General features: G+C 52.1%; 1 protein-coding gene across 1 annotated transcript in view; it reads right to left on the bottom strand.

Moving 5' to 3' along the window:
- The window catches only part of LOC134023840 (intermembrane lipid transfer protein VPS13B), a 152,059-nt gene that overhangs the window by 101,270 nt on the left and 25,763 nt on the right, over positions 1-25,026 (bottom strand). Inside the window, exons 4-7 of the mRNA XM_062466198.1 lie at positions 22,350-22,471; positions 20,583-20,727; positions 11,046-11,173; positions 563-797 (exon numbers count right to left, since the gene is read on the bottom strand). Coding sequence (XP_062322182.1) covers positions 563-797; positions 11,046-11,173; positions 20,583-20,727; positions 22,350-22,471 — 630 coding nt within the window. The remainder of the gene's footprint in view (positions 1-562; positions 798-11,045; positions 11,174-20,582; positions 20,728-22,349; positions 22,472-25,026) is intronic.

Raw genomic sequence — 25,026 nt, 5'->3', positions numbered from 1 at the left:
TCTACTGCAAGTGGTCTGAGACCGGCCGGGTGGCTGTGATTTAGTGCTGCCCACCCTGGAGCAAATGGTCCTGGGAGGGCTGGGGCTGGAGTCAGAGGCTGGGGACTGGGAGTCAGAGGGGGGGCTTGTTCGCTCTCAGAGGGCATGAAGTGCACATTTTCCTGCTCTCTCTCCAGGCACGCTTTGATCCGGAGCGTTTAACATGAGAGATGAAGAGCTTTTCAAAGAGCAGGAATGGATTACTAAAAGCACGGGTTGTTAAATTTAACTGCTACACTGACAGGCCACTGATGTCACTGTTTTTACTTGTTTTTGTGTGTGTGTTTTTTTTTTTCAATCTGCATGCCCAACTCTGATGTCATTGGAGGGTTCTTGAAGAAGGATGTCTCTTTCAGGAAAGGGGTCCAAAACAATCATGTTCACAAAGTGTACTAAATAAATAATTCATGCAAATTATGTTGTTTACTCAAGTAACCTTGGTTAAACTGTAGACGCAACTGCCAAACAGGTGCTCCTGACTTCAGATGACTAGATTGGGTTGACTTAAGAGCGTGAGACCTACCTTCCTCCAAGATGGGCCTGGACACCACAAAGGGGATCTCCTGCAGGGGCTCCATGTACCTGTGCCCGGCACTGAGCACGCTGACCTGGGGCAGGCAGACTACCAGAGTCCCAGGCATGGCGGCCTGGTTGTGGTACCAGCTGCGCACAGTGCCAGGGATGTCCCCACATATGATGGTGCTGGGGGAGGGCAGGCTGGCGTTGGGCAGGAACACGCAACACGACTGCAGCTCCAACTTGCAGGTGAGGAATGGAGAGAGAGGGGGAGAAAAAAAGAGAGATAGAGAGAGAAAGAGAAAGATTGACACATTTAAAACAGGCTTTGTTTGATGTCAAATACAGCTACTCCATGAGGCTTGTGTGTGTATGTGTGTGGGGGGGGGGGTACCCAGTAATAGTCTGGCCAGTTAGAGTGTGAATGAGGGTAAGGCGGAACTCACACACACACACACACACACACACACACCCTCACTCTCTCACACACACACACCCTCACTCCCACACACACACACCCTCACTCCCACACACACACACACACAGAAACACTCTTCTACGAGGTGGCTGGTTGTCCCGTGGTTCTAGGCGTCCGGGGCAGCAGATCCAGTTACACGCCGGCCCCACATGTCCCTCTCCGGTCCTCTTCAAAGGAGCGTTTGAACCGAACGCTCTCGCACACCGTACGGCTTCCCGTTTGAGAGAGCCGCACGCAGGGCAGAGCAACAGTCGCCAGGCGCTCTGGCGGGCGAGGCGGGGAGGTTAAGCTGTACAGCAGGCGCACGCAGCCCTCCTCCCTGACGAGGTGCTCTCACACACACAGGAAGGCAAACACACACCCTTCAGGCATTTTACCTACAGCACTTTCACACAGATGTATCCACAGTAATACTGTTGTGATGTTATTAATTAATGACATTGTTTTAAATACTGTACACATGCATCTCCCCATCCTGGTTATATTGATCAGAAAGTCCTTGCAGAAAGTCTTTCTGCAAGGACTTTTATTGTAATAGTAACCAACGGCAACCAAAAACAATGTCAACTACAGTATAACAATAAACTATAAAAATCCAGACTGGGGAGAGAGAGAGCCGGGGGGGGGCGCTGGCAGGAAGTGAACTTTTCTTGCGGGTTGTTTACAATTGAAGCATGGTTGGGATGGTTCAAAGAGGTTCCCTGTGTCATGGAAAAGAAAATGTCATGTTGCTCCTAAATCTGATGGATAGAACAAACCCCTCGACTTAACTCCCTGGTTCTCTCGCTCTCTAATAAACTATCTCTCTCCTTGAGTTTTTCCTATTGGACACACACAATAAAATCCAGGAAAACAGAGACACAAACAAGCGATAATTCACAGTGGCAACTGAGCGAGGGTCCATCTGTGGCGCTGAGTCATGAGGACGGCGATGTTAGCTTTCCCTGTGCGTGACGGCGTGTAGGTCACTGGGGTTTGGAAAGGAGAGCACGCCAGCCGCGGACATTCCCACACACTGCACCACTTAGTCATAGCTAAACATCTCCAACAAATCAGTCGGTAGCAGTTGTCGGCGGTGCATGTGTACCGTTTGCATTCGGGAGGAAGAGGGGAAAAGAGAGAGAGAAAAAGAGAGGGCATTTCACCTGCTCTCTGGCCTTCCGCTCCTCTCTAAACTACCTCCAAGGCTTCCCCGAAACCATGCCATGGAGGAAGAGAATGAGTCAAAGAGAGGTGGAGGGATGGAGTGAGAGTTGAAGGGAGGGAGGGAGAGAGAGTTGAAGGGAGGGAGGTAGGGAGGGAAGCTGAGAGGAAGAGAAGTTGACAGAGTTTGGCAGAGGGCTGTATCGTGATGATGCAGCTGGGAGATTCTGACCTCAGACTCGTTCCTCTGGTTAGATCTGTCACCAAGATCCTCTCTCTTTCTCTCCGTTTCTCTCTCTCTCTCTATCTCTCTCTACCTTCCTCCCAGGCCTCTCTCACCCTAACCTAGGCTGTTTGTGTCCAGTCCCTCTACCATGACCATGCATTGATTCACAGTGGAAAAGCCATGCTGTAATTCTGGCTGGAGGGTCAGGGGGGGGGGAGGCCAGTCTGGCGTGACCTAGGCAGGGTTCTTTCTGGGGCTGGTGGGATGGACATGCCAGAGGGTTCATATGGGGGCCAGAGGGTCAGGCGAGCTCAGAGTGTCCCGGCCAGGGACTCTGTGTTCGAGGTGCCGCTCAGGACTCAACCTCCCGCTGATAGTTGGCCTTGTTCTCACCAGTTACACTTCAGTACAGGCTGACCTCAGAGCTGCGCTGGAAAATGTGTGCATTTATGTGTGTGTGTGCCATGTACCCACTGCTGGAGTGCAGGGTAAAAGTTCACCTCAGGTCTGTGTTCAGCAACTCAGGTCCGGTCCAGTTAGCAGAGGCCTGGAGACTGTCAAGACTGAGTGGTCCCACCTCCCCTACTGGAAACTGACTCAGCTAATGCTAAATATCATCCTCCTCTTCATCACGTCATCTTCATCTTCACCACCATCATCTTTATCATCAGTGAGCCTCACACAGTAGCCCAGTAGAACTCACAGGCCAGTGTGTATGTGCAGAGTTTGTGTGTGTGTGTGTGTGGGAACAGAACAGGATAGCAGAATTTTTACCCATGGTTTTTTTAAACCATGGGTAAACTTGTGGAAAAGCAGCTGGTCCCAACACCAACACCAGGAAAGTTTCAAACTGAATATGCACCAATTACATGTGAAGGCGGTTGGTTATAATCAGGGTGTGGAATATCTCTTCCACAAATTCACTCTCCCCAGAGCCCTGCTCCAAGTGGAATAAACCTTAACTACTGCCTGGACTGGAAAAGGCTCAGGTAGAACCTATACAAAATACAGTTTGCAGTGTGTAAGTGTGTGTGTGTGTGTGTGTGTGCATGCTTGAAGGATTAGTATAAAGCCATGGGGTAGAAAGAGAGAGAGGGGAGGTCATTTTTCTCCTTAGATGACATCATGTATTGTCATAGCAAAATGAAATCCTTTAATATAGCGAAAGGGTTAGTGTCAACAGGCAGAGACTCGTCCCCAGGCCTTGGTTCCACAGTGACAGGCTGACGAGGGCACCCCCTGCCCCTCACCGGCCCCCCGCACACACACACCCATCACTCACACACAGCTCTATTAATACACTTCAAACAGAGAGGAAACGCTTTGCAATTTCAACCAGGAAATCTCGATAAAAGAGGCCTATCCGGATCCTTGTGAAGCAGCACGTGTCTGCTGTAGATATACACACACACACACAAACACAGGCCTGCACACGCATCTACATGCAAGCCGTCCATCGCACACACACACTCAATACACGCCTAAAACACACACACACACGCACACAAATGGGCGCACACACGCACACAAGAAAACACAGATCATATTCTCCCCTGTGATTGTACAGTCATCGGTCATGTGCAGAATAAAAGGCCTTTCTGCAGTGATGGAGAGAGAGTGAGCCAGGCAGGCCTGGCAAGCAGCCAAGCCACCTGAATAATCATCCCCCCCCCCCCCTCCACCTTCCCCTCCCCTCTCCCCCCGGCAGCTTCAGACAGGCACTGTGAGACCCCCTTCTCTTTTTAATATCCTCACTGCGCTCAAGCTCGGCGCTTAACACTTCCTGTGAAGGATGGCACCTGCAACAGCAAAGTGTTCCCCAGTCCCACTGACTAACACACACACACACGGGTGAAAACAAGCACGGACACACACACACACACACACTGGTGGACACATTCGTGTGCACACACGGAAATTCGCTTATACTGTACTTGACACACACACACACACGCACACACAGCTGTGTGCTGATGTAGTTTAGAGCCAGTTGGCCAAGAAGCCACAGTGTGTGTGTTTGTCCTGAGGGTGAAGTCAGTGCCCAGACCCAGTACAGGGCCAACGGTGAAACACAGTGTTTACACAGCGACACTCAGACGCAGGCCCTGGCAGAGTCCCACTGGAAGATTCTCACTGACTGAATGACTGCTTACCGTATGTGTGCGCATGTGTGTGTGTGTGTGTGTGTGTGTGTGTGTGTGTGTGTGTGTGTGTGAAAGACAGAAATGGAGAAAAGCAGAGAGAGAAAGAGAAAGAGGGGTGTGTGTCTGTGTTGTGTGAGTTAGTAATATACCTTTACAGGGAGAGCAGAGTAGCTTGGGAGGGTGAGTGACAGTCTAGTTATTTAGGATGTGACTGGTAGTGATCTCCAGCATTAACACTGATCCTACCCCTTCAGGTCTAGTAATGAATGGATGTCTCCTCTTACAGGCAGATTCTCTCTCTCTCCCCAGCACCCTCCTGACTCCCTCACTCTCTGCCTCTCCTTTTTCTCTCCCACATGCACACTCTCTCCATCCTCTCTAAGTTGTCAAGAAATACGCAGATGCTTTTCAAGTAAATAAATAACACTCGACAGGGTGAGAGGAAGAGAGAGAGAGAGAGAGAGAGAGAGAGAGAGAGAGAGGAAAAGAGAGAACTAACATATCCACTTGGAGGTATTTTGATTAAATGGTAGGTTGCCTGAAAACAACTTTTCTTCTAAATTTCCATTCCTGGCCTAACATCACAGGGTCTAAATATGGAGCTGGTTTCATTTCTGAAGTTCTGTTCAACTTTATTTTTGATGAACTCCGCGCCCTAATCAGACAGCACATGTGTTGAGGGACCCTGCTCAATTTTCAGTCTTCTCTCCCTCTCCCTCCGTTCTCCTGTCTTCATAGCAGGAGTATCATAATGTTACAGTCCCAAGTCCGCTCCCTGTGCATCACTCCCACATTCTAACATTCTAAGTTCAGTAACTATCCAAAGTTCTCTCCCCCCTGAGACCAGAAAGTTGGTTTATCTCCTTCCAGCTTTGTAGCGCAGTGCTGGTTGCCTTCTCTGCAGGCTAAGCAGCTGTCTGGTTTAAAGTTGGACTGGGCCATGTGGAAGTGGCTAACATAACCACAGGAGGCACTTAGCTAGCATTCTTCTGGCACAGACAGTATAGCACAGCAAAGGCTAGCCAGCTAGGCTAGCAGGAAAATATCAGAGGATAGCTAGCCAAAATGCTAGCAGGTTAGCTGGATAACATGGCAGAATAGCTAGCCAATAAGCCATGTATGCTAGCTAGAGAACATGACAGGAATGCTACTGTAGCTAGCAAGGAGTAAAAGTCAAAGCCAGTACATGACAAGCTAGCTAGCAAGGTTAGCAGAAAAAAAAAACAATGTCAAGATAGCTTGCTGGCAAGTTGGAAGATAAATAACTTGCAGGCTAGCCTGCTAGAAGGAGGACAAGCTAACTGTACAGACTAAGGTCAAATCAAATGATTTATGTTTCAACTTATCTTAGGGTTAGCAATTTTTGGGATGGTTTTTGTTGATTTAATTATACTATGTAAAGTAAACCAGACACACCTCAAGTATTTGACAGTTTAGGGAGATGTATGTGAAGTATGTGACCCAGGTCTGGAGCTGTCTGAGGGCCCCAGTATGTGGATGAACTCCAGTGGGCAGGAGCAGGTCTCGGAGGAGCACTGACACACCAAACACACTGTGAATCACACACAGACGCAACCAGACACAGGAAATCACCCCGAGATAGGGGAGGAAATTAGAAACACCTTCCCAGAATCCCCGGCGAAAACATTCGCAGTTCTGGACCCCCGAATCTCACTGGAGGGATCTGCAGCAACGGAACACATCCTTTTGTTTTGAAAAACCCGATACCCCTCCAAATGTAATCTTCCTGTGCTGAAGCCAGGGCCGAGGCCGAGGCTGGGCCGGACGGGATGGACACTCTCTTCCTGCACGGTCGCAGTGGAGAGGTTTCTATAGAAACAACCCGCCACCCCCACCTCAACCCCCCCGACCAGTTTACACTCCTCTGTGACCCCTGATGTAGACTCCTAGTGTTGGCAGATTTGCAAAACTAAATAGGAAAAGGTGGACACAGCATGTTTTCTTGCGTGTGCGAGTGCACGAGACAGAGTTGTGTGTGTGTGTGTGTACGTGCGTGTCTGTGTGCATGTGTTCCATTCCAGATGGACTAATTGATATGTTGTCAGTGTGAGACAGACAGTTTTGGGCGTATAACCCCTGACGAGAGGTAAAAAGAACTGGTAAGCAAATTTGTGTGTGTAAGTGTGTAAGTGTGTGTGTAAGTGTGTGTGTGTGGGGTCCGTGCCCTTCTGCTTACAGAAGCTGACAGGCTGTGGGGGTCCCTGGGCCGAGGTGGAAATCTGCAAGAATAAACCCTGGAGGTGACATGAAGCATCTGTTTGTTTCTATTGGCCAGACTGTTTGTGTTACCGCCAAGGGTTAATTACAGCTTTGATCGCCTCGTTTATTGATCCAACATTGGCCTTACGAATGTGGCCTACCTCCCCTCCAGCCGTCCAACGCCCTGCCTGCCTAACCCTCTCCCCAACAGCCTCCCCCATCCTCGTCAGCCTCCACCAGGGGCTAGGCTACACTGGGCTTTATTGAGTCACAAAAAGGCATTTTTTTAACTTCCTTCCCTCCCACTCACACCACATTCCTGTCTCCATTCATCTCTCTTTCCTGAGGAGGTCATCAGGACCCCCAGCTCTCTCACTCAGTAAACGGCTAATATACTGTACATCTACAGGTACATTTACTGTCACATCTACTGGTAGATCTACTTTAGGCTGTGGAAAGTATTCTACTCATTTCCAAAGCCTATAGTAGATGACCAGTAGATGTAAGGGGTAGATGTACCAGTAGATATCAGTTCCAGTAGTTCACACTTGTTTCATCCACATTCATACCATGCCACTGTACTTACCTTCTCATAATGCACCAGGAGCCTGGGTATACAGGCCTATCCTGTCCTGTGCCAGAACATAAACACAGCTTGTAATTTCCTGTTTCTGACATAGACACTGAGCAAAGCACTCAGACTGGACGCCTGACCCACAGTGTTGGTCTGGCCTTGCCCATGTGTGTGAGTGTGAGTGTGTGAGTGTGTGTGAGCATGTGCTCATGTAAGTGTGTGCTGCCGTACTAATCTGGTAAAAAAGGGTACAGTAGATGTTTTCAACATAACGTGTTGAGGTGATGGGAACTGGACTACAGTCATCCTTCCTGCCTTCCCACCAAGTTTGAACCTCAGACGGACTGAAGGGGCTGTGAACTAATGTCAACCTCTCATTTCCATAACTTAGAACATGAGCATCCCTGCCCTGATCTCTCGCTTCCTGTAAAGAACAATGATTTACACCAGCTAAATGAAAAGCTGCAAATTGCAAATCATGTGACAATACCGAGATCAGAGGACGGGAGAGAGGGAGGGAGGGAGATAGGGAGGGATGGAGATAGAGAGGGAGATAGGGAGGGAGGGAGGGATGATGGTGAGAGAAAGGGAGCTAAGGATGGACAGAGGGAGGATCAGACGGAGGGATGGAGAGAGGGAGGTGGAGGAGTGTGAAGTCATGTGTTTAGGGAGGGGCTCCAAGCAAGGAGGCAGGGGGGGGGGTCAGATTCTATTCATGGAAACCATCTGGACTGGTCTCAGAGCCACACCAACGCTGGAGCACTCTACCTCCTCCCTCCCTCCCTCCTTCCCTCCATCTATCTATCTTTCTGTCTCTCCCTTTCTCTCCCTCTCCATCCCCTTTTCTCTCATCTCCCTTTCTCCCCGTGTCTCTCTTTCACTCTCCACCCCCCCCCCCCCCACCCAACTTTTCTACCTCCCTCTTCCTCTCTTCTTTCTATTCATTAATGCAGGGCAGCTGCAGGGACCAGCGTTACTTCATTTTTCCATGGCAACGTCCTCTCTGTTTCAGGGGCTCCCATTTCAGTTTTGGTAGCAACGTGGTCTCCTGCCAGCGCTGGACACATTCACGTGTTAAATAGAAGGAATTATTACAGAATTCCTGAAATAGAATCACCTCCTCTTCACTTGTGATCATATCTGGACCGCTGGGGAGCACGAGTGCCCTGGGGAGGGGGGAGGGGGGGGGGGTTGAGCGGGCCGAGGGGCGAGCATGGTGAGGAGGGAGGAGGAGGAGGAGAGGAAGAGAGGGGGAGTGGAGCGGGACGAGGGGGAAGAGAGGGGAAGAGGGAGAGGTGAGGTGGGGTCAGGGGGTGAGAGGAGAAGGGCCGAGAGAATGGAGGGCGGAGAGATGGCTGAAGGGCAAGCAGCCGCCTCGGGCTCTGCCAAGGTGCTGACAAAACAGCATGCTTCAGAGCCCTAACCTAGAGTGACCACTAAAATAATACCACCTACACACTATTACCAAGAAACCAGCTGCTCTCTTAGGAAAATACACTCATCCTCTCCTCTCCCGATGACAGCAGCATAGCAGGCCAGACCAAACCAGGTCAACCAGACCAGGCCAGGCCAGGCCAGGCCATCCGAACCATGCCTAGTCTCTCTGACTGGGGTGGGACAGCCCAAGCTAGAGTGGCTAAGCAGGGTTTGGAAGGTATGTCACTATTACCTCACTGCTCAGTGTGGGAAACACATCTTTCTCTGCCTCGCTTCCCTGAGAGTGATCTGATGAACTACCGTTTCAACCGTGGATCCCTCGCCCCCCCCCCCCCCCCCCCCCCCCCCATGGCAGTCCTTGGAGCCCCAGCTGTAAATGGATCCGTCTCCATGGCCTGCTTTAGACATTAACGGCCCATCTGGTACTTCTAGACCTGGCTGATCCAGGAGAAGACCAGGAACGTCTCCCATGATGCCTGCACTCACAACCTCCTGAGAGAGAGACAGGGAGAGACATAGAGAGAGACAGAGACAGGGAGAGAGAGAGAGAGAGAGAGAGAGAGAGAGAGAGAGAGAGAGAGAGAGAGAGAGAGAGAGAGAGAGAGAGAGAGAGAGAGAGAGAGAGAGAGAGAGAGCAAGCAAGAGAGAAATACAGAGATAGGGAAAGGCAGAGAGGGAGAGAAAGGGAAACAGGGAGGGAGGGAAAGAGGGAGAGAGAGGGGGAGAAGGAGGGATGGAAAGAGAGAGAAATAGAGGGACAGACAGAGGGAGAGACACAGACCGAGACTAACAGGGCAGCACTGCAGGGCTGGTGCTGGGGCAGCTAGCCTCTCCAGCAGTTCTGGGCTGACAGCAGCAGCACCACTGACAGACTGTGACATGCAGGGATTAAGATAATAATCTGCCTCCAAGTCATGCATAACGGGACATCACTGGAATAACTACTCATGGGCTGACATCCAGTTTACAGCACGCAAGCGACAGCAAGACTGTGTGTGAACGGGTGTGTGTGTGTGTGGTGAGTTGGTACACAGTATGTGTTTGTGCTGTGTGTCTTTTTCCAGTGAATATTTGTGTTTTGCGACAAAACAGCCTAACCCCAAATGGAGAGGGGCCGGGGATGGGTGGTGTATCGGCATAGTTGCAGCTACCAGAAAGAAAGACGGAGAGAGGGACAGAGAGAGAGAGAGAGAGAGAGAGAGACAGAGAGAGAAGGGGATGAAGAAGGTTTTCACCAGTTGAGACTGTTTCCAGCTAGCACACATCCACATCCTCGCCGTGCCACCTCAGCCCTAGAGCCACCATGCAATCATCAAATATCCTCCAGTCTCGTTTTCCTCTTAGAGATGGAAAAGCTGCGCCCCCCCACCCCCCCCCCGTCCCCCCCCCACCCCCCACCCACCCCCCACACCCACCAGGCCAGACTGGGCCCCATCTGTAGCCTGTGCGGCCCATTAGGTTCTCTGTTTACACCACACTCACATAAATGGACCAGTAATGTTTGGGGATCTCCAGAGCGGTGCCGGCAGCTGGTGGGTTTGGGCCGCATCCACAGGCATGTCAGCGGAGCGGACCGGGCCTAATTGCTGCTACATGGTTTGGTCCCGGAACCAGGACTCAGAAACTAGCCAACCTCTGAGGGTTTCTTCCAGCATGACTGCCACAGGCTAGGTAACATGCGGCCATGCATACACACACATGCACAGCCTTTTACGCCAACACACACGTAAGAGTGCACAATCACACACACACACACAACCCTCCATCGAGAGACTCTATTTGTCCCAGGTTTGGTGGGTGGGTCTTTATGAACCTCAGATGGGTCTGGGTTCTGATGTGGTTCTCCTGAAGCTCTCAAAGCACAATGACCAGACACACAACCAGCCAGCTAACCAGCTAGCAGTCAGTCAGTCAGTCGGTAGGCTTGCCAGCCAGCAGCTAGTGAGGCAGACAATACGTATGGAAACCAGCCTAACGATGAACAGAGGGCTCGAAAAGCCGCAGACAGACAACCGAGCTGGGCCGGGCCGGGCCAGACCAGGACAGACCTCAGACAGGCATGATGTCATGCAGATGAAGAGGAGGAGTGTGGTTGGCGGGGATGAAGAAGATGACGGATAGATGGAAGGTCAAGACATGAGGTTCACTAGGAGGTGAGGAGGAAGAGGCCGGGTTGAGAGGAGAGAGGAAAGAGGGAGAGAGAGAGAGAGCGAGGAGGGGTGACAATAAGACAATGGTGGAACAGGAAGAGGCCGACAGGAAGTGTACCTGTAGTGTGAGGCGTTTGACGGCGTCCCAGACCCAGCCAATCAGCTCCTTCATCCTCTCCTCGGGTGAGGACCAGGACTCTGACGACGGGGGCAGCACCTTCATAGGGATGGACAGAGGACGGGACTCTGGGAGAGAGAGAGAGAGAGAGAGAGAGAGAGAGGAGGGAGAGAGAGAGAGAAAAAGACATTACATCATGCAAAATAACATTGTTTTTACCACTCCTAGATGTGGAAGGGTCAGGGCCAGGTCTGGTCTCAGTGTAGGTCCTGCAGTATCGGTATCTGCAGCTGATGTCCTGGCCCCAGGTCTGTGGATGGTAAAGCCATCAGAGCGGCGGGAGCGAGCGGCAGACCTGAGGTTCTCAGTAGAGACATTAAGACATGTTCCATGATTTAAATCAGTCCGCCCGCTCAGCAAGGAGCGATCCCAGAGTTGCCGTGAAACAAGCGGTGATGTCACCCCCCTCCTTTCCCCGGGACCCCCACGCTTCCCGCAACAGCGCCCAAAACAGCCGACGGGGTCGCCGCGGCAACAGCTGCGGGGAGGGGTTGCCACGGCGACGGAGACAACGTTGACTGTCCCGTGAGCGGGGCCTGCGGTTGCCGTGGCATCCTGCCCCCATGCTAAGGGTGGGGTGACTGAGCTCCCAGGTGTGTGTGTGTGTGTGGAGATCATCTCGTCTGGCCTGGGTTCTCACGTTCTCCAGAATCCAGGTGCTACGTGTACCATCAGACAGCTTGGTCATGTCATGGGATTATGCTGCAGATGTTGCTATACTTATGTTGTAAACTGTTGAGTTATGTTATGAGATACTGTGTTATGTTGTGTTGTGTGGTGTCACGCTGAGCGGACCTGCTATTCCACTGTACTGCACAGTGCGTGGCTGGGTTCCCCAGTAAGCAGTGGTGGGCTGGTGTGTCTCTGTGTTGTTGGCTGTGTGTTGCATTGGATGGAGGGTTCCTGCTGTAGTCTGAAGGGTGTTTGATGGTGTTGAGAGCCGGGCTGAATGTGGGGTCTGACGAGGTTGTGGTCTGGCTGACTGGCTGGCTGATTCACTCTGTCACTGTGTCATGTGGCCTGTCTGTCTAGACAGGATAGGCTTAACCCCAGGATAAGTGTGTGTGTGAGTGTGTGTGTGTGTGCATCCAGTGGTGGTAATCAGAACTGGCAGCACTACCACACACCCCAATGATGTCAGACTCCAAAGCCCGACCAACCACTCTTTCTACCCCCCGCCATCTCCCCAAACATCCAAAACAACACCATCACTTTTCCCTTCCTTTACTCCTCTTCTCTCCTCCCCTTACCTTCCCCTCCTACCATCCCTCCTCTCCTCCCCACCCTTTACCCTCCCCCCCGACCATCCCTCCTCTCCTCCCCTCCCCCCCAGCATCCCTCCTCTCCTCCCCACCCTTTACCCTCCCCCCCGACCATCCCTCCTCTCCTCCCCTCCCCCCCGACCATCCCTCCTCTCCTCCCCTCCCCCCTAGCATCCCTCCTCTCCTCCCCACCATTTACCCTCCCCGCCGACCATCCCTCCTCTCCTCCCCTCCCCCCCGACCATCCCTCCTCTCCTCCCCTCCCCCCTAGCATCCCTCCTCTCCTCCCCACCCTTTACCCTCCCCGCCGACCATCCCTCCTCTCCTCCCCTCCCCTCCCCCCCGACCATCCCTCCTCTCCTCCCCTCCCCTCCCCCCCGACCATCCCTCCTCTCCTCCCCTCCCCTCCCCCCCGACCATCCCTCCTCTCCTCCCCTCCCCCCCTAGCATCCCTCCTCTCCTCCCCACCCCTTACCCTCCCCCAACAGCCATCCCTCCTCTCCTCCCCACCCCCTCCTCTCTCCTCTCCTGTCCTCTCCTCACCTCCGACGGCAGAGGCACGACATGATACCGTGAGCATTAGTGCTCGGCTCTCACCACAGGCTGAGCTCCTATGGAGCAAGGGGTCTGGGCCAGCTCAGCGGAGGAGCAGCCCAGCTCTGGAGCCTCATCTCTGGGCATTGACCTCATCGTCCGTCCCCCTGGCTTAGCGGAACCATCCATCACACATGATGAGAATATTAGAGAGGGGCGGAACCCAGATGAGCGCCACTGTAGCGCGTGTGTGTGTGTGTGTGTGTGTGTGTAGGAGGGAGAGAGAGGGGTCTCCAAAACCAACGAGACCTCTGAGTATGAATGGTCTTCATCTTGTGCCATCCCCTTATCCCGCTAACACACACACACACACACACACACAACGCCACACACATACTCTCTCTCTGCCAGTCATAAAGCCATGAGAGGGCAGGGAGGTGATGATTCATTGTGTTTAACTGCTCCAACTGTCACATCGTGGAATCTTGAAAGCGGAGGACGGAGAGGGAGAGAGGGAGAGAGGGAGAAAGAGAGGGAGGGAGGGGAGAAGGCTAAGGAACGAGAGAAAGAGGGAGCGGGAGAAGGCCAATTAGAAAGCAATATCGTGTGAAGCAAATCTGTGTTGCCTCATTTCATGAGCTGAGCAACACTCGGCCATAAACTTGTGGGGGCAGAGAAAGCGTATTGCACACAAACACACACAATGTATTTGCGCACACACACACACCCCTCAGTCCCATCACCAGTCACCATGCACCGCTAACATCATAACAACATTAGTTGTTAGTGTCCTTAACAGGGAACATTCCCCCCAAGGCAGAACAGCATCGCCCAACCCTCTGTCCCTCCGCCCCCCATTACACTCTCCCTCTCCCCCTCTATCCTTGCACCACCCACCCCTCGATCCTCTCACCCCCAGCCTTCTCCTTCCGACCTCCATCCCTCTGTCCCTCCACCCCGCCATTACACTCTCCCCGTCTATCCTCTCACCTCCATCCTTCTCCTTCCGTCCCTCTGTCCCTCCACCTTTCAGCGGCAGGCGATGGCTGCCAGGTTCCCCCTCTCTCTCCACCTCTGGTATGTTCCCCATTAACGGCGGTTTACAGTAAAACGAAGTGTTGTATATTCTGTTACAGCTGCACGCGGAGGCGAGCGCCGAGCGCCTTCACAACGGGGCCGGCCTATTTGTTTTGGATGCAGCTCGGTGTTTATTTAAATATTTATGCGGCTCCATTTGTTACAGCGCGGTGCTGAGGAGACTGCCACAGACCCCGGGAAAGCTGGAGAACACAGGGTTCTGGAGAGATGTTTAGCTTTCTGTCTCTTAATCTACCTCTCTCACGCTGGCTCCCTCCCTCTCTCCCCCTCGCCCTCTCTCATCACTCTCAGGTGGTGAGGTCTGTGGGTTTAGGGCTAGCCACTAGAAGAAAGTCAAGGTAACTGTGGTGTGTGCGAGCGCGTGTGTGTGTGTGCGTGTCTCCCTCCAGCGCTGAGGAGAGACGAAGGCTCCTGTCGGCTGCCAGTCTGACCGCGATGCTCCCTGGGAAAACCGCCATGGCTTTGTTTAACTGACGTGAGGGCCCTGAGAGGGCTGACCCCCACCGCCACATTCCCTCCCTCCCTCCCTCCTTCCCCCCCCCCCACCCACACACACTCATTCCTCCTCTTCACCTCCATCTTAAATCCACTACACTACAATTTTTGCTTATTTATATGGGATCTCTAGTAGGCTCTGACAGAACCAGTACTAGTTTAATCTATACACCCCCCCCCCCCCCAGAGAGAGCACCTTCGCCCCCCCCCCCCCCCCCGCCCTCCCCAGAGACCCTCTCATTATTCCCCTCTTTCGCTGTTTACGTTCCTCAGGCCTCTCATCATTACTCGGATACATTATTGACTTTGAGAGAAAAATGAAACTACATCAATAACTGTACAATGAAAACATTATCCCTCTCCACAGCACACGGCAGCCAATACAAACCGACTGACTTCCATCAAGCTACCAGGCCTGAGGAGCACTGCAGAGTCTCTGTGTCTCTCGCTCTCTCTCTCTCTGTCTCTGTCTCTCATTCATGTCTCCTGACAGAATCCTCCAGGAGAACGACATTCCCGTCCTTTAACTCCTTTACGCCATTTTATTCCCCCTCTCCCCCCCCCCCAAAAAAAAAAATACTATAAAAGAAGCCCCTCCCATCATCTCCAGGTCAGACCAGGCATCTTCGAGCAGTGATGGCTGGAGTCATGCTCTGACTGTGCCAGGGGCTAATTTTAGGATTTCAAATCGGGGCCGGTGAGGTCATTGTGACTCCGCGAGGCGCTTGAGAAACAATGAGAGGCTCAGGAGGTTAGCGATCTGCACTGCGCCGCGCGCCAACAACGCTTTCATTAGGACGCTTAAGAAAATACTTACGGATGGTTTTATGAGAACCAATTTGTGGTGTAATTGAAGGGGAGGAGGGAGAAATGGAATCCGGGGCCGAGCCAGAACAACTTGTTTTTCATCTAAGTCGTTGGTCCGTGGAGTTCTTGCAGAGGACAATAACATAAAAAAAAAAACTCATGTATAACGGCACTCTGGGCGGAGGGACGGAACAACATTCGTTCCCATTTCCCGCCATGACCATGATAGAATACCTCAAAGTCTAGTGTCTAACTTCTACAAATGTGTATGCAGCGGACCGCTCTCCTCCGACCTAACGGAGGCTTTCCACAGCGCTGCGATGACATCAACGTGCCTCCCGCGAAGTCGGAGATGAGATGTCCCTGCGTGTCTCTAAGCACCCCCGCCCCGCCCCTCCTCCCCCCTCCAACCCCCAGAGCTGTAGCTATGGTCTGGGAGGATCACAACAACATAACACTCGGTCTCCCCAGAGCTCCAGAGCTGCTTGGAGCAGATGCGCATCGTCATGAAGGACCTCTGGAACTTCTGTGGACTGTGCGTGACTCAGAGGGGACCCCTGAGAGAAATCAAAACTTCGATGAACTGCCTGAGGGTCGATGTGTGGTTTGACATATCTACAGAGGCTTGGCTGAGGACATAATCGGATGGAACAACAACATACTGTGTCCCGTCCGTCCGGTCAGAGAACACAAGAGTCTGAGAATCAGACCCAACCAAACTGGTTGGGTATGAAACTGGTCCCTACTGTAACCCTGATGTACTCGGGCAGGCCAGGTCAGCAGGATGTGTATGGCTACTGTGGGCTATGGCATGTTACTAGAGGGGCAGATGTTGGTGCTGCCACACCCCCGTCACCACCACCTACCCAGCCTCAGCCTCATCCCCAAGACCCAAATACAGCCCCAGCCTCATCCCAAACTCATTCCCAGCCTCACCCCAAACCTCATCCCAAACCACACACCCCCAGCCCATCCCCAGCGCTGTCCCTGTGTTTATTCCCCGTGTCAAAGGGGAGGGCAGCAGAAAGCCATGTGTTGACTCCAACTGGCAAACACACAGGACACCCCCCCCCCCCCTCTGTTTACACAAACACAGAACGAGGGGAGGGAGGGAAAAAGAAACCGTCTGCATGATTACGACCGTGAACCCCACAGGGAAATCACGCCACAAATAACCCCCAAATCAACCCTGTCATCTACCCCCGGAGTTTATTTAGACTTACCATAAAACAAACATATTAGAGCTACCGAGAGAAATGCCAAATTACAATTTAGCAACTATAAAAAAGGATGTTTTTTTTTTTTCTTTTTTTTTTAGCAGAACGCTGAAACGCTCTGTAGCCTGTCCAACAGAGAAAACTGAGCCGGCCATTACACATTCACTTCTTACAACAACGTAATCCATTTTTCGGAGCAATTATCAATTTGACGGGCGCTTCCTGCGTCAGGGCTGATGAGATTAAGGAGCATCGGAGGAGAGGAACTCTGGTCCACCACTGGAGGACCTGCCTCACTGCATCACCACAGCTTCATGTTCCACTCAAACCAAACAGCTACATCATATGTCTGGGTAAACATGCCAGTATTAGTGATAGACACACACACACACACACACACACACACTCACTCATGTAGGAGTGTGTGTGTGTACAGTTTGTGTGTACAGTACAGTGAGCGACCGTGTGAAAAACGAAAATTGATTCAATTCTGTTTAATACCACGGGACCACACTGTCAACACAGACAAACATGATCAACTCCTGGCCATGTTGGGTACAGACTGATTTATAGACAGAATAACCATTAGAATCGCATTAAACCAAATAGAAGAATAGAATATCTCAAGCCTGACCATGATCCTTCAAGGTACTCACACACACACACACACACTATGACCAGCAGCCCTGGCCGATGGAGACTATGGCCCTGCAGTCCTTTGCCATCCAGCAAAGAAATGAAAACACCCAATCAATCACGGGAGAAAGGGATGTAGGTAGAGGAAACAGTGAACTAGAGAGTGAGAGGAGGACAGAGTGTAAGAGAGAGGGAAAGAAAGAGAGGGCAAGAGAGAGAGAGAGAGAGAAGAGAGAGAGAGAGAGAGAGAGAGAGAGAGAGAGAGAGAGAGAGAGAGAGAGAGAGAGAGAGAGAGAGAGAGAGAGAGAGAGAGAGAGAGAGAGAGAGAGAGAGAGAGAGAGAGATGAGAGAGAGAGAGAGAGAGAGAGAGAGAGAGAGAGAGAGAGAGAGAGAGAGGGAGAGAGACAGGGAGAGAGAGAGAGAGAGACAGGGAGATTGTCTGACCAGGACTGATGGAGGCCTGTTGTTCTCCCCAACGAGAACCGCAAGCCCTCGGGGCGGGGGGCCAGAGGGGTCTGTAACCATGGCTACATGTGTTCCTTGGATGGCACAGCGCGGGTCGGGTCCACCAGGAGCCGGCCACCTTTTCGTCCGATCTGTCATTTCATCTGGCACCCTTGCCCACAGTCCCACGCCTCGAGGAAATCTGCTTTTGCTTTAGCAAAGACTGGAAGTGTAATTACGCTGCGAGTGTTTACTGTTGCCACAGGGTCAGGGACGCCACGCAGCCCCACATCTGATATCTACTGGACACACACAGGAAGGCACGGTCACATGATACAGTGTCACAGAGAACTGGAGGCCACATGAGATGCTCTCTTCCCAGGGTTGCATCATCCAGGAAAAAGGAAAATAAACATGCGTGTCCGCTGGGGACAGTATTCTGAGGAGTCCATGTCAGCTTGAACATGCTCTCCTTAAAGCAAGAGGGGGGCAAATTAAAAGATATTCTGAAATTTTCAATCAGATTGTCAGATTTTTTAACTGAAATTATCGTGTGATAATGATTCTTTTTTTCTTTTCTTATTGCATTCAAAACAAATGAAAAACTGAAGTATCTTGATTTGTGGTGTTTTGGACCGTACTGAATGCGTGTATACCGTGGCATGTGTGTGCGCTTGCTCTTGTGTGTGTGTGTGTGTGTGTGTATTTAGGAGTGCTACTGACACACCACAGCCTGTTAGAGAAGCCTGCAGACTGTAGGAGCCAAGCTGAATGTTTACTGACTGTTTACTGACTGACTGTAATGGGGGGAGAGATGCGGGTTAGCAAAGATGCTGACGCATGGAAAAGCCATTAGAAGAGCTGAACGAGATGTGGGAGGGAGAGAAGTACGAAGAGGGTGAGGCGAGGGAGAGTAAGAGAGGGAGGGAGGGAAGGAGAGTAAGAGAGGGAGGGAAGGAGAGTAAGAGAGAGGGAGGGAGGGAAGGAGAGTAAGAGAGAGGGAGGGAGGGAAGGAAGGAGAGTAAGAGAGAGGGAAGGAGAGTAAGAGAGGGAGGGAGGGAAGGAGAGTAAGAGAGGGAGGGAGGGAAGGAGAGTAAGAGAGAGGGAGGGAGGGAAGGAGAGTAAGAGAGAGGGAGGGAGGGAAGGAAGGAGAGTAAGAGAGAGGGAAGGAGAGTAAGAGAGGGAGGGAGGGAAGGAGAGTAAGAGAGAGGGAGGGAGGGAAGGAGAGTAAGAGAGAGGGAGGGAGGGAAGGAGAGTAAGAGAGGGAGGGAGGGAAGGAGAGTAAGAGAGAGGGAGGGAGGGAAGGAGAGTAAGAGAGGGAGGGAGGGAAGGAGAGTAAGAGAGGGAGGGAGGGAAGGAGAGTAAGAGAGGGAGGGAGGGAAGGAGAGTAAGAGAGAGGGAGGGAGGGAAGGAGAGTAAGAGAGAGGGAGGGAGGGAAGGAGAGTAAGAGAGGGAGGGAAGGAAGGAGAGTAAGAGAGGGAGGGAGGGAAGGAGAGTAAGAGAGGGAGGGAGGGAAGGAAGGAGAGTAGGAGAGAGGGAGGGAGGGAAGGAGAGTAAGAGAGAGGGAGGGAGGGAAGGAGAGTAGGAGAGAGGGAGGGAGGGAAGGAGAGTAAGAGAGGGAGGGAGGGAAGGAGAGTAAGAGAGAGGGAGGGAGAGTAAGAGAGGGAGGGAGGGAAGGAGAGTAAGAGAGAGGGAGGGAGAGTAAGAGAGGGAGGGAGGGAAGGAGGCAGGGGTGGAGATAAGGGAAGGAGAGGAGGGAGGGAGAGAGGCTGATAGGAGGGAGAGAGGGAAGGAGGGAGGGAGGGAGGGTAGAGCTCTGACCTTTCGACTGCCCGCTTTCAAAGTCATTAAAAGAGTGGGGAAAGATCCCTAATGGATCTTCTAGGGCTAGAAAACATCTTAGGAGCCTATTCCTATCAAAACACTGGATGGTGAAACACACACACACACGCGTATTTACTGTAAGAGCATGACCTCACCATGGGCACCGCTCAAAATACATTTCCGAGGAACGATAGAAACAACAACACTCTTTTTTTCTTTCTTTCCCCAGACGTCGCTCTCCTATCTTCCGGCTTCTGAGGAAAGAGAAGAGACACTTTGGAGTGGCTCAAGTCTAAACAGCTCTGGGTCCAAACAAGCCAGACTTCTGAGGCCCTTCTCTAAAACACTGTCCTAATCGATTTTCCAGTTCGCAAGTGCCAGCGTCGCTCCAGTGAATCACTTCAATGAAATACCAATAGTGTGGAGGAGAGGGTTTATAAATGGAGACGGAGAGAGCTGCAGTAAAACTACCTCTGGAGGGAGGTTGACCCTGGGATCTGTCACACACAGCTCCTAACCCGGTTACAGAGATCCCCCCCAGTTACCAGGGTTACAGAGATCCCCCCCCCAGTTACCAGGGTTACAGAGATCCCCCCCCCAGTTACCAGGGCTGTATCTACTGCACCCGTTTTGTTCTCCACTTCTATGTTCCTCCTCCCACCTCCCACCCCTACATCCATCCATTCTTCCATCCATCCCTCCACCTTTCCATCCATCAATTCTTCCATCCCACCACCCCTCCATCCCTCCATCGTCAGTCCTCAGGGCTCACAGTTTCCAGTTTAGAAACACCAAGATGCCATGCTGGAAAAAACTTTTCAGGAGAATTGGAGTCGGGTCTAACAATTAAATGATTTTTCTCGTGTGTTTGTGTGTGTGTTTATGTCTATACGTAACCCAGCAGCAACACCAACGCCATGACGCAAGAGTGTGTGTTTCTGGGCGGCGTGGGCAACTAAAGTGGAAAAGAGGCTGATGGGAGGGACCCAAACAATCCAGCCAATGAGAACGGAGAGCCAGATGGACACAGAGCCACAGCCAGGGGGAACGTACCGGCTGCTTAGCAGGTCAAAGGTCATGTAGAGGTGTCACCTAGGAGATAACTGTTCGAGACCTGCTCCGTCATGCTGCAGAGGGTTCAGGGTTCACAAGGCCCTTACCTGTCACCGTTTTGGTTTTCATTGGGCTGCTGGCGTAGTCAGAGGCTTGATTGGAAGGCTGCTTGGCCAATGGAGTGCTCCCCACGGACATCTCGTCCTCCCTCCGTTTAGCCATGGGCATCACCATGGGAACCGTGCCTGAAGCCTGCAATGACATCACAACATGACTGAGCGCGCCCACAATTCCCATCATGGGAATGGTCGTTTTTGTAGTCATGACTACGGCTCTAATGTAGGGAGTCTAGTGAGGGACAGGCAGCACATCTGAGAAACGGAGGGGGAGAGAGAAAGAGAGAGAGAAAGAGGGAGGGAGGGAGAGAGGGGGGGAGGGAGGGAGAGAGAGGGGGGGGGGGGAGGGAGGGAGAGCAGTGACCCAGAAGTGTTTCCAAGATCAACATGGCTGCTGAAGGCTGTGTGGGTGTTTGTGTTGAGCGGCCTCCCACACAGCTGGACCTGACACACCACATACACACACCACACACACACACACACACGACCTGGAACCTTGATGTGCCACTGGCATCCTCCAGCTGCAGCTCTGACCCAGCTGCAAGAGCATGGGCCAAGTGTCTACTAGACACACACACACACACACACACGCACACATGCATGTACATGTGCTTACACATACATGGTGACTACTAGTTCTCTGAAAGGCATCACAAATGATCACATACATCAAATCCATAAAAAAACACTTGCATGACCTTCGAATCCAGTGGAAACAGAGTTTTCCCTTGAGGTGAAACTTGACTAAATATGTAATGAGCTAAATATATACATCTATCCTTTTACACTTCATGGAAAATATGTGCCTGACCAGAGTTGAACATTTACGCTAAAACCAAGTACCTGAACAATTACCATCAGTCATTCCTGCTGAGTGACATCATGTCAGCTACTCCCTGCTACTCATTCACACACCCACACACACACGCACACACACGCACACACACGCACACACACGCACACACACACAGCAAACAGAGCCAACACACGTCTGTCTTCTTGGACCCCGAACAGCCAGAGTCTAGAACTCGTCCTTCAGTGCTCTGCCTGTCCTCCAGTCCAAGGCTGGACTCCTCAGCCTTGACAGACATGCAGACAGACAGACAGACATGCAGACAGGCAGGCAGGCAGGCATGCAGGCAGGCAGACATGCAGGCAGAAAGGCAGAAAGGCAGCCAGACAGAGTCGAGTGCATCCTTCACACTGACACTGGTTCAACTAATAACATGTGCTTCCCCAAGAAGCTTTGACCCCCAGACCCTGCGTGACAGGAAAAGCAGGACACACACACACACAGACAGACACACACACAGACACACAAACACACACACACACACACACCAAGCTGCTGTTGCTGGAGTACAGACTCTGCTAGTCAGCACACAGTCTTCCAGAACGGTGGGAGGCCTAAAACGGATGAGATTACCCCCCCAACATGGGAACATGGATAGTATTACTAAGATACTTGCATTCATGTATTTATATAGGGTGAACCTGTGTAATGTCTTGTGTGTGTACATACAGTGTGTGCAGTGTCCATAACCAGCACCATGACCTCCGTCAAATAAACAGAGAAAGACTGGATGGAGCTCAGTGAGAAGCTAGACATGGAAGAGGTAGGGCCAAGGAGGAGGATGGACAGAGAGAGAGAGAGAGACAAGGAGAGAAAGAGAGAGCGGGAAAGAGAAAGAAAGAGAGAGAGCACAAAACAGACCGAGGGAGGCGTTCCGTAAAGACAGATGAAGAGAGGGTGTTTACCTGTTGCTGTAGTTGTTGTTGCTGTCTGCTGGGGCCTCTCTGGGGCTGGTGCAGCAGCCAGGTGCAGATGACCGGATCCACGTTGACCGCCACTCCCTGGACACTGACCAGTGACACAGCCCCTGGACAACACAGGACACACACACACAGTTACCACACCCAGAGATACAACCATGGGGGCACAGGCTTGGAGAGACCCGAGCCTGAGGGGAAATCGTTTTTGTAATTACAGCAAGAGATGAGAGACAAACTTATTAGCCACCATGACACTTCCAGCTCCGGTCCTACACCACCCCCAGCAGGTATCTGGTCTCATCTTGCTGCCCGCCTGAGGGCTATGACGTGAGGGCTCCAAGCGCCCCAAGCACACTGTGTTTCAGTTGTGTGTTCAAAGTGTGTTGCGCAAAGCCAAGAATAACATTTTCTTTTGATAAATCTCTATGAAACTCAAGCCTTTCTGGGGGTTGACTTTGTTCCTAACTAATAATCTTTACCAACAGCCAGAGCCTGAGGTAATGCAGAAGGATTCTCCCGGTAATAGCTGCCATGCTGGCGGGATTAGGGATGGAGTGTGTGTGTGTGTGTCTAGCGTGCGCGTGTTTGCAAGTACAAGTATGTTTCAGATTGGGTGTACACGTGTGCGCATGTGTGTATCCGAGTGTGTGTGTGTAGGTGTGTGTCTGGCGTGCCGACCCCAGTTCCTCGTCCCTGAGGGTGCTGTGAGGACATTAGGACCCTCTGTTGACTAAGACCAAGGGATTTAGCTCTGTCCGGTTCTACTGTTTCAGGCCCTGGGGCCCACTCCTAACCTGGCCTGGCCTAGCCTAGCGTGGCCTGGCCTAGCCTAGCCCTGATGGGACAGCCTTTCTGACCCTGAGATGGACGTTTGTTTGTGTTCTCTCCTGGCTGGTGATGGAGATTTCAGACAGAGAACAACACTACTCTTAGCCTCGAACCTTCCCCGACTTTCAGCCTCCCAGCCTCTCAGCCTTCCAGTCGCACAGCCTCTTAGCCTGTCACCCCTGCCCCCCCCCAGCCTCTTAACCTCCCAGCCTCTCACACTCAGCCTCTCGGGTGGAGCAGCGCATGGGGAGCCATCACCTCGCACCATCTGTCTTCCGAGCATGTGCATGTCGACCCCTGCATTCTGAGAACGTCCCTTCAACAAACGCTCGCCCGTGTCCTCGTTTCATCTCTGTGTTGACTCTGCGTTCCCCTGGATGACACCTTGCTCTGGGCCGGGCCAGCAGCCTGGCCAGACTGCACCCAGAACCAGAGGAGCCTCCCTGTGTTGTTCCACGGGCTCAAACAGGGTGGTATGGTCATTACAGAGAAGTGATGACAACGATAACACCGCTGTTTGGATAACTTCCTAAGTAATTCCTCAGCAAACAGAACAGAGCGGGAGGCCTTTCAGGGCTCAGAGACGTGAAAACACACACAAAGGTAGACACACGTGCTGGAACGCACGTACATACCGACTCTCCCTCCCTCCCTCTCTTACACACACACACACGCACACACGCTCACACAACTTCCTTGCCAACCCACAGTGGAGCTATAAATGTCAAGACGTTTTCATTTGTGACCCAACATGAACAGTAAAAACAGGGTGAGATGTTGCCAGTGTTGTTTTATGGCTGTCTGACAACAGGCCCCACAGCAGCCTGGGGCTAAAGTAAGGGTCACGGTGGGGAGACAGAGGCCAGACTGGGCAGAGGGCCTAGCCCAGAGAGATGGGCTGATTATGTTGACATGGGGGCAAGACCCTCATTCAAAAGGGGTGTGTGTGTGGGGGGGGGGGGGGGTTGATTAGGGAACATGGAGGGTTGACCCCCCAGCCTAGAGGGTCAAGGATGTCCGTCATCCCTCCCTGATGGAGGGGTAACACAGCCTTCACGCCCGAGCAGGGGAAGTGGGATGAGGCCTAGGGCCGGAGGGGAGGCCTGGGGTAAGGCCAGGGGGGAGGACCAGGTAGTGAGACCAGGGGAAATGAAGAGGAAGCCAAGGGGGAAGATAGGGAGAGGCATGGGGGGGGGGGATAAGGCGAGTTCAGCTAATCCCGCCTCAGAATCAGCTCATTGTAGTGAGGAGGGCGAGCGCCAGCCGCACTCCAGTGGAAATAAATAAATAAATAAAGGCTCCGTCAGCCAGATGGCTTCTGACAGGTTTGGTTAATTTCGAAGCCAAGTAGCAAAACAAAACATTACGGCAGAGCGGGCCTTCGCTTAATTGCTTTTCCGATGAGCTCATGACTAGAAGGTGTCTTGGAGCGGCACGCTGAACTCAACAGGTGTTCCTGGTGGTGGCCTGGAGCTGGAGGAGACCTGGAGCTGTTGACACTTCTGGAAGGGCCTCAGCTGTGTGTGTGTGTGTGTGTGTGTGTCTGTGTGTGCAGCACTGCCCGGGGGGCAACAGCAGCACCACAGGAGCCAGGGGAGCTCAGGAAGGACACAGGCACATTTGACTGGAAACAGACCCTTAGGACGGAAAACCTGGCCTTACTCTGAGAGAACAACCTCACACTTAGCTTAGCATGTGTGCTGGCCTGTCGTACACGAGAAGCTAGCTTAGCTTCAAAAAATGGACTATATTGGTTTTCAATGGGGAGTTTTGGTTGGTTTATCTTGGCTTAGCTTCCACACTGGACTGCATTCAAGTGGAAGTTTAGTGTAGC

This window comes from Osmerus eperlanus, chromosome 7, assembly GCF_963692335.1.
Source record: "Osmerus eperlanus chromosome 7, fOsmEpe2.1, whole genome shotgun sequence".
NCBI classification, from domain to species: domain Eukaryota; kingdom Metazoa; phylum Chordata; class Actinopteri; order Osmeriformes; family Osmeridae; genus Osmerus; species Osmerus eperlanus.
The sequence above is the reverse complement of the archived record's forward strand: the minus strand, read 5'-3'. Positions and strand labels throughout refer to the sequence as shown.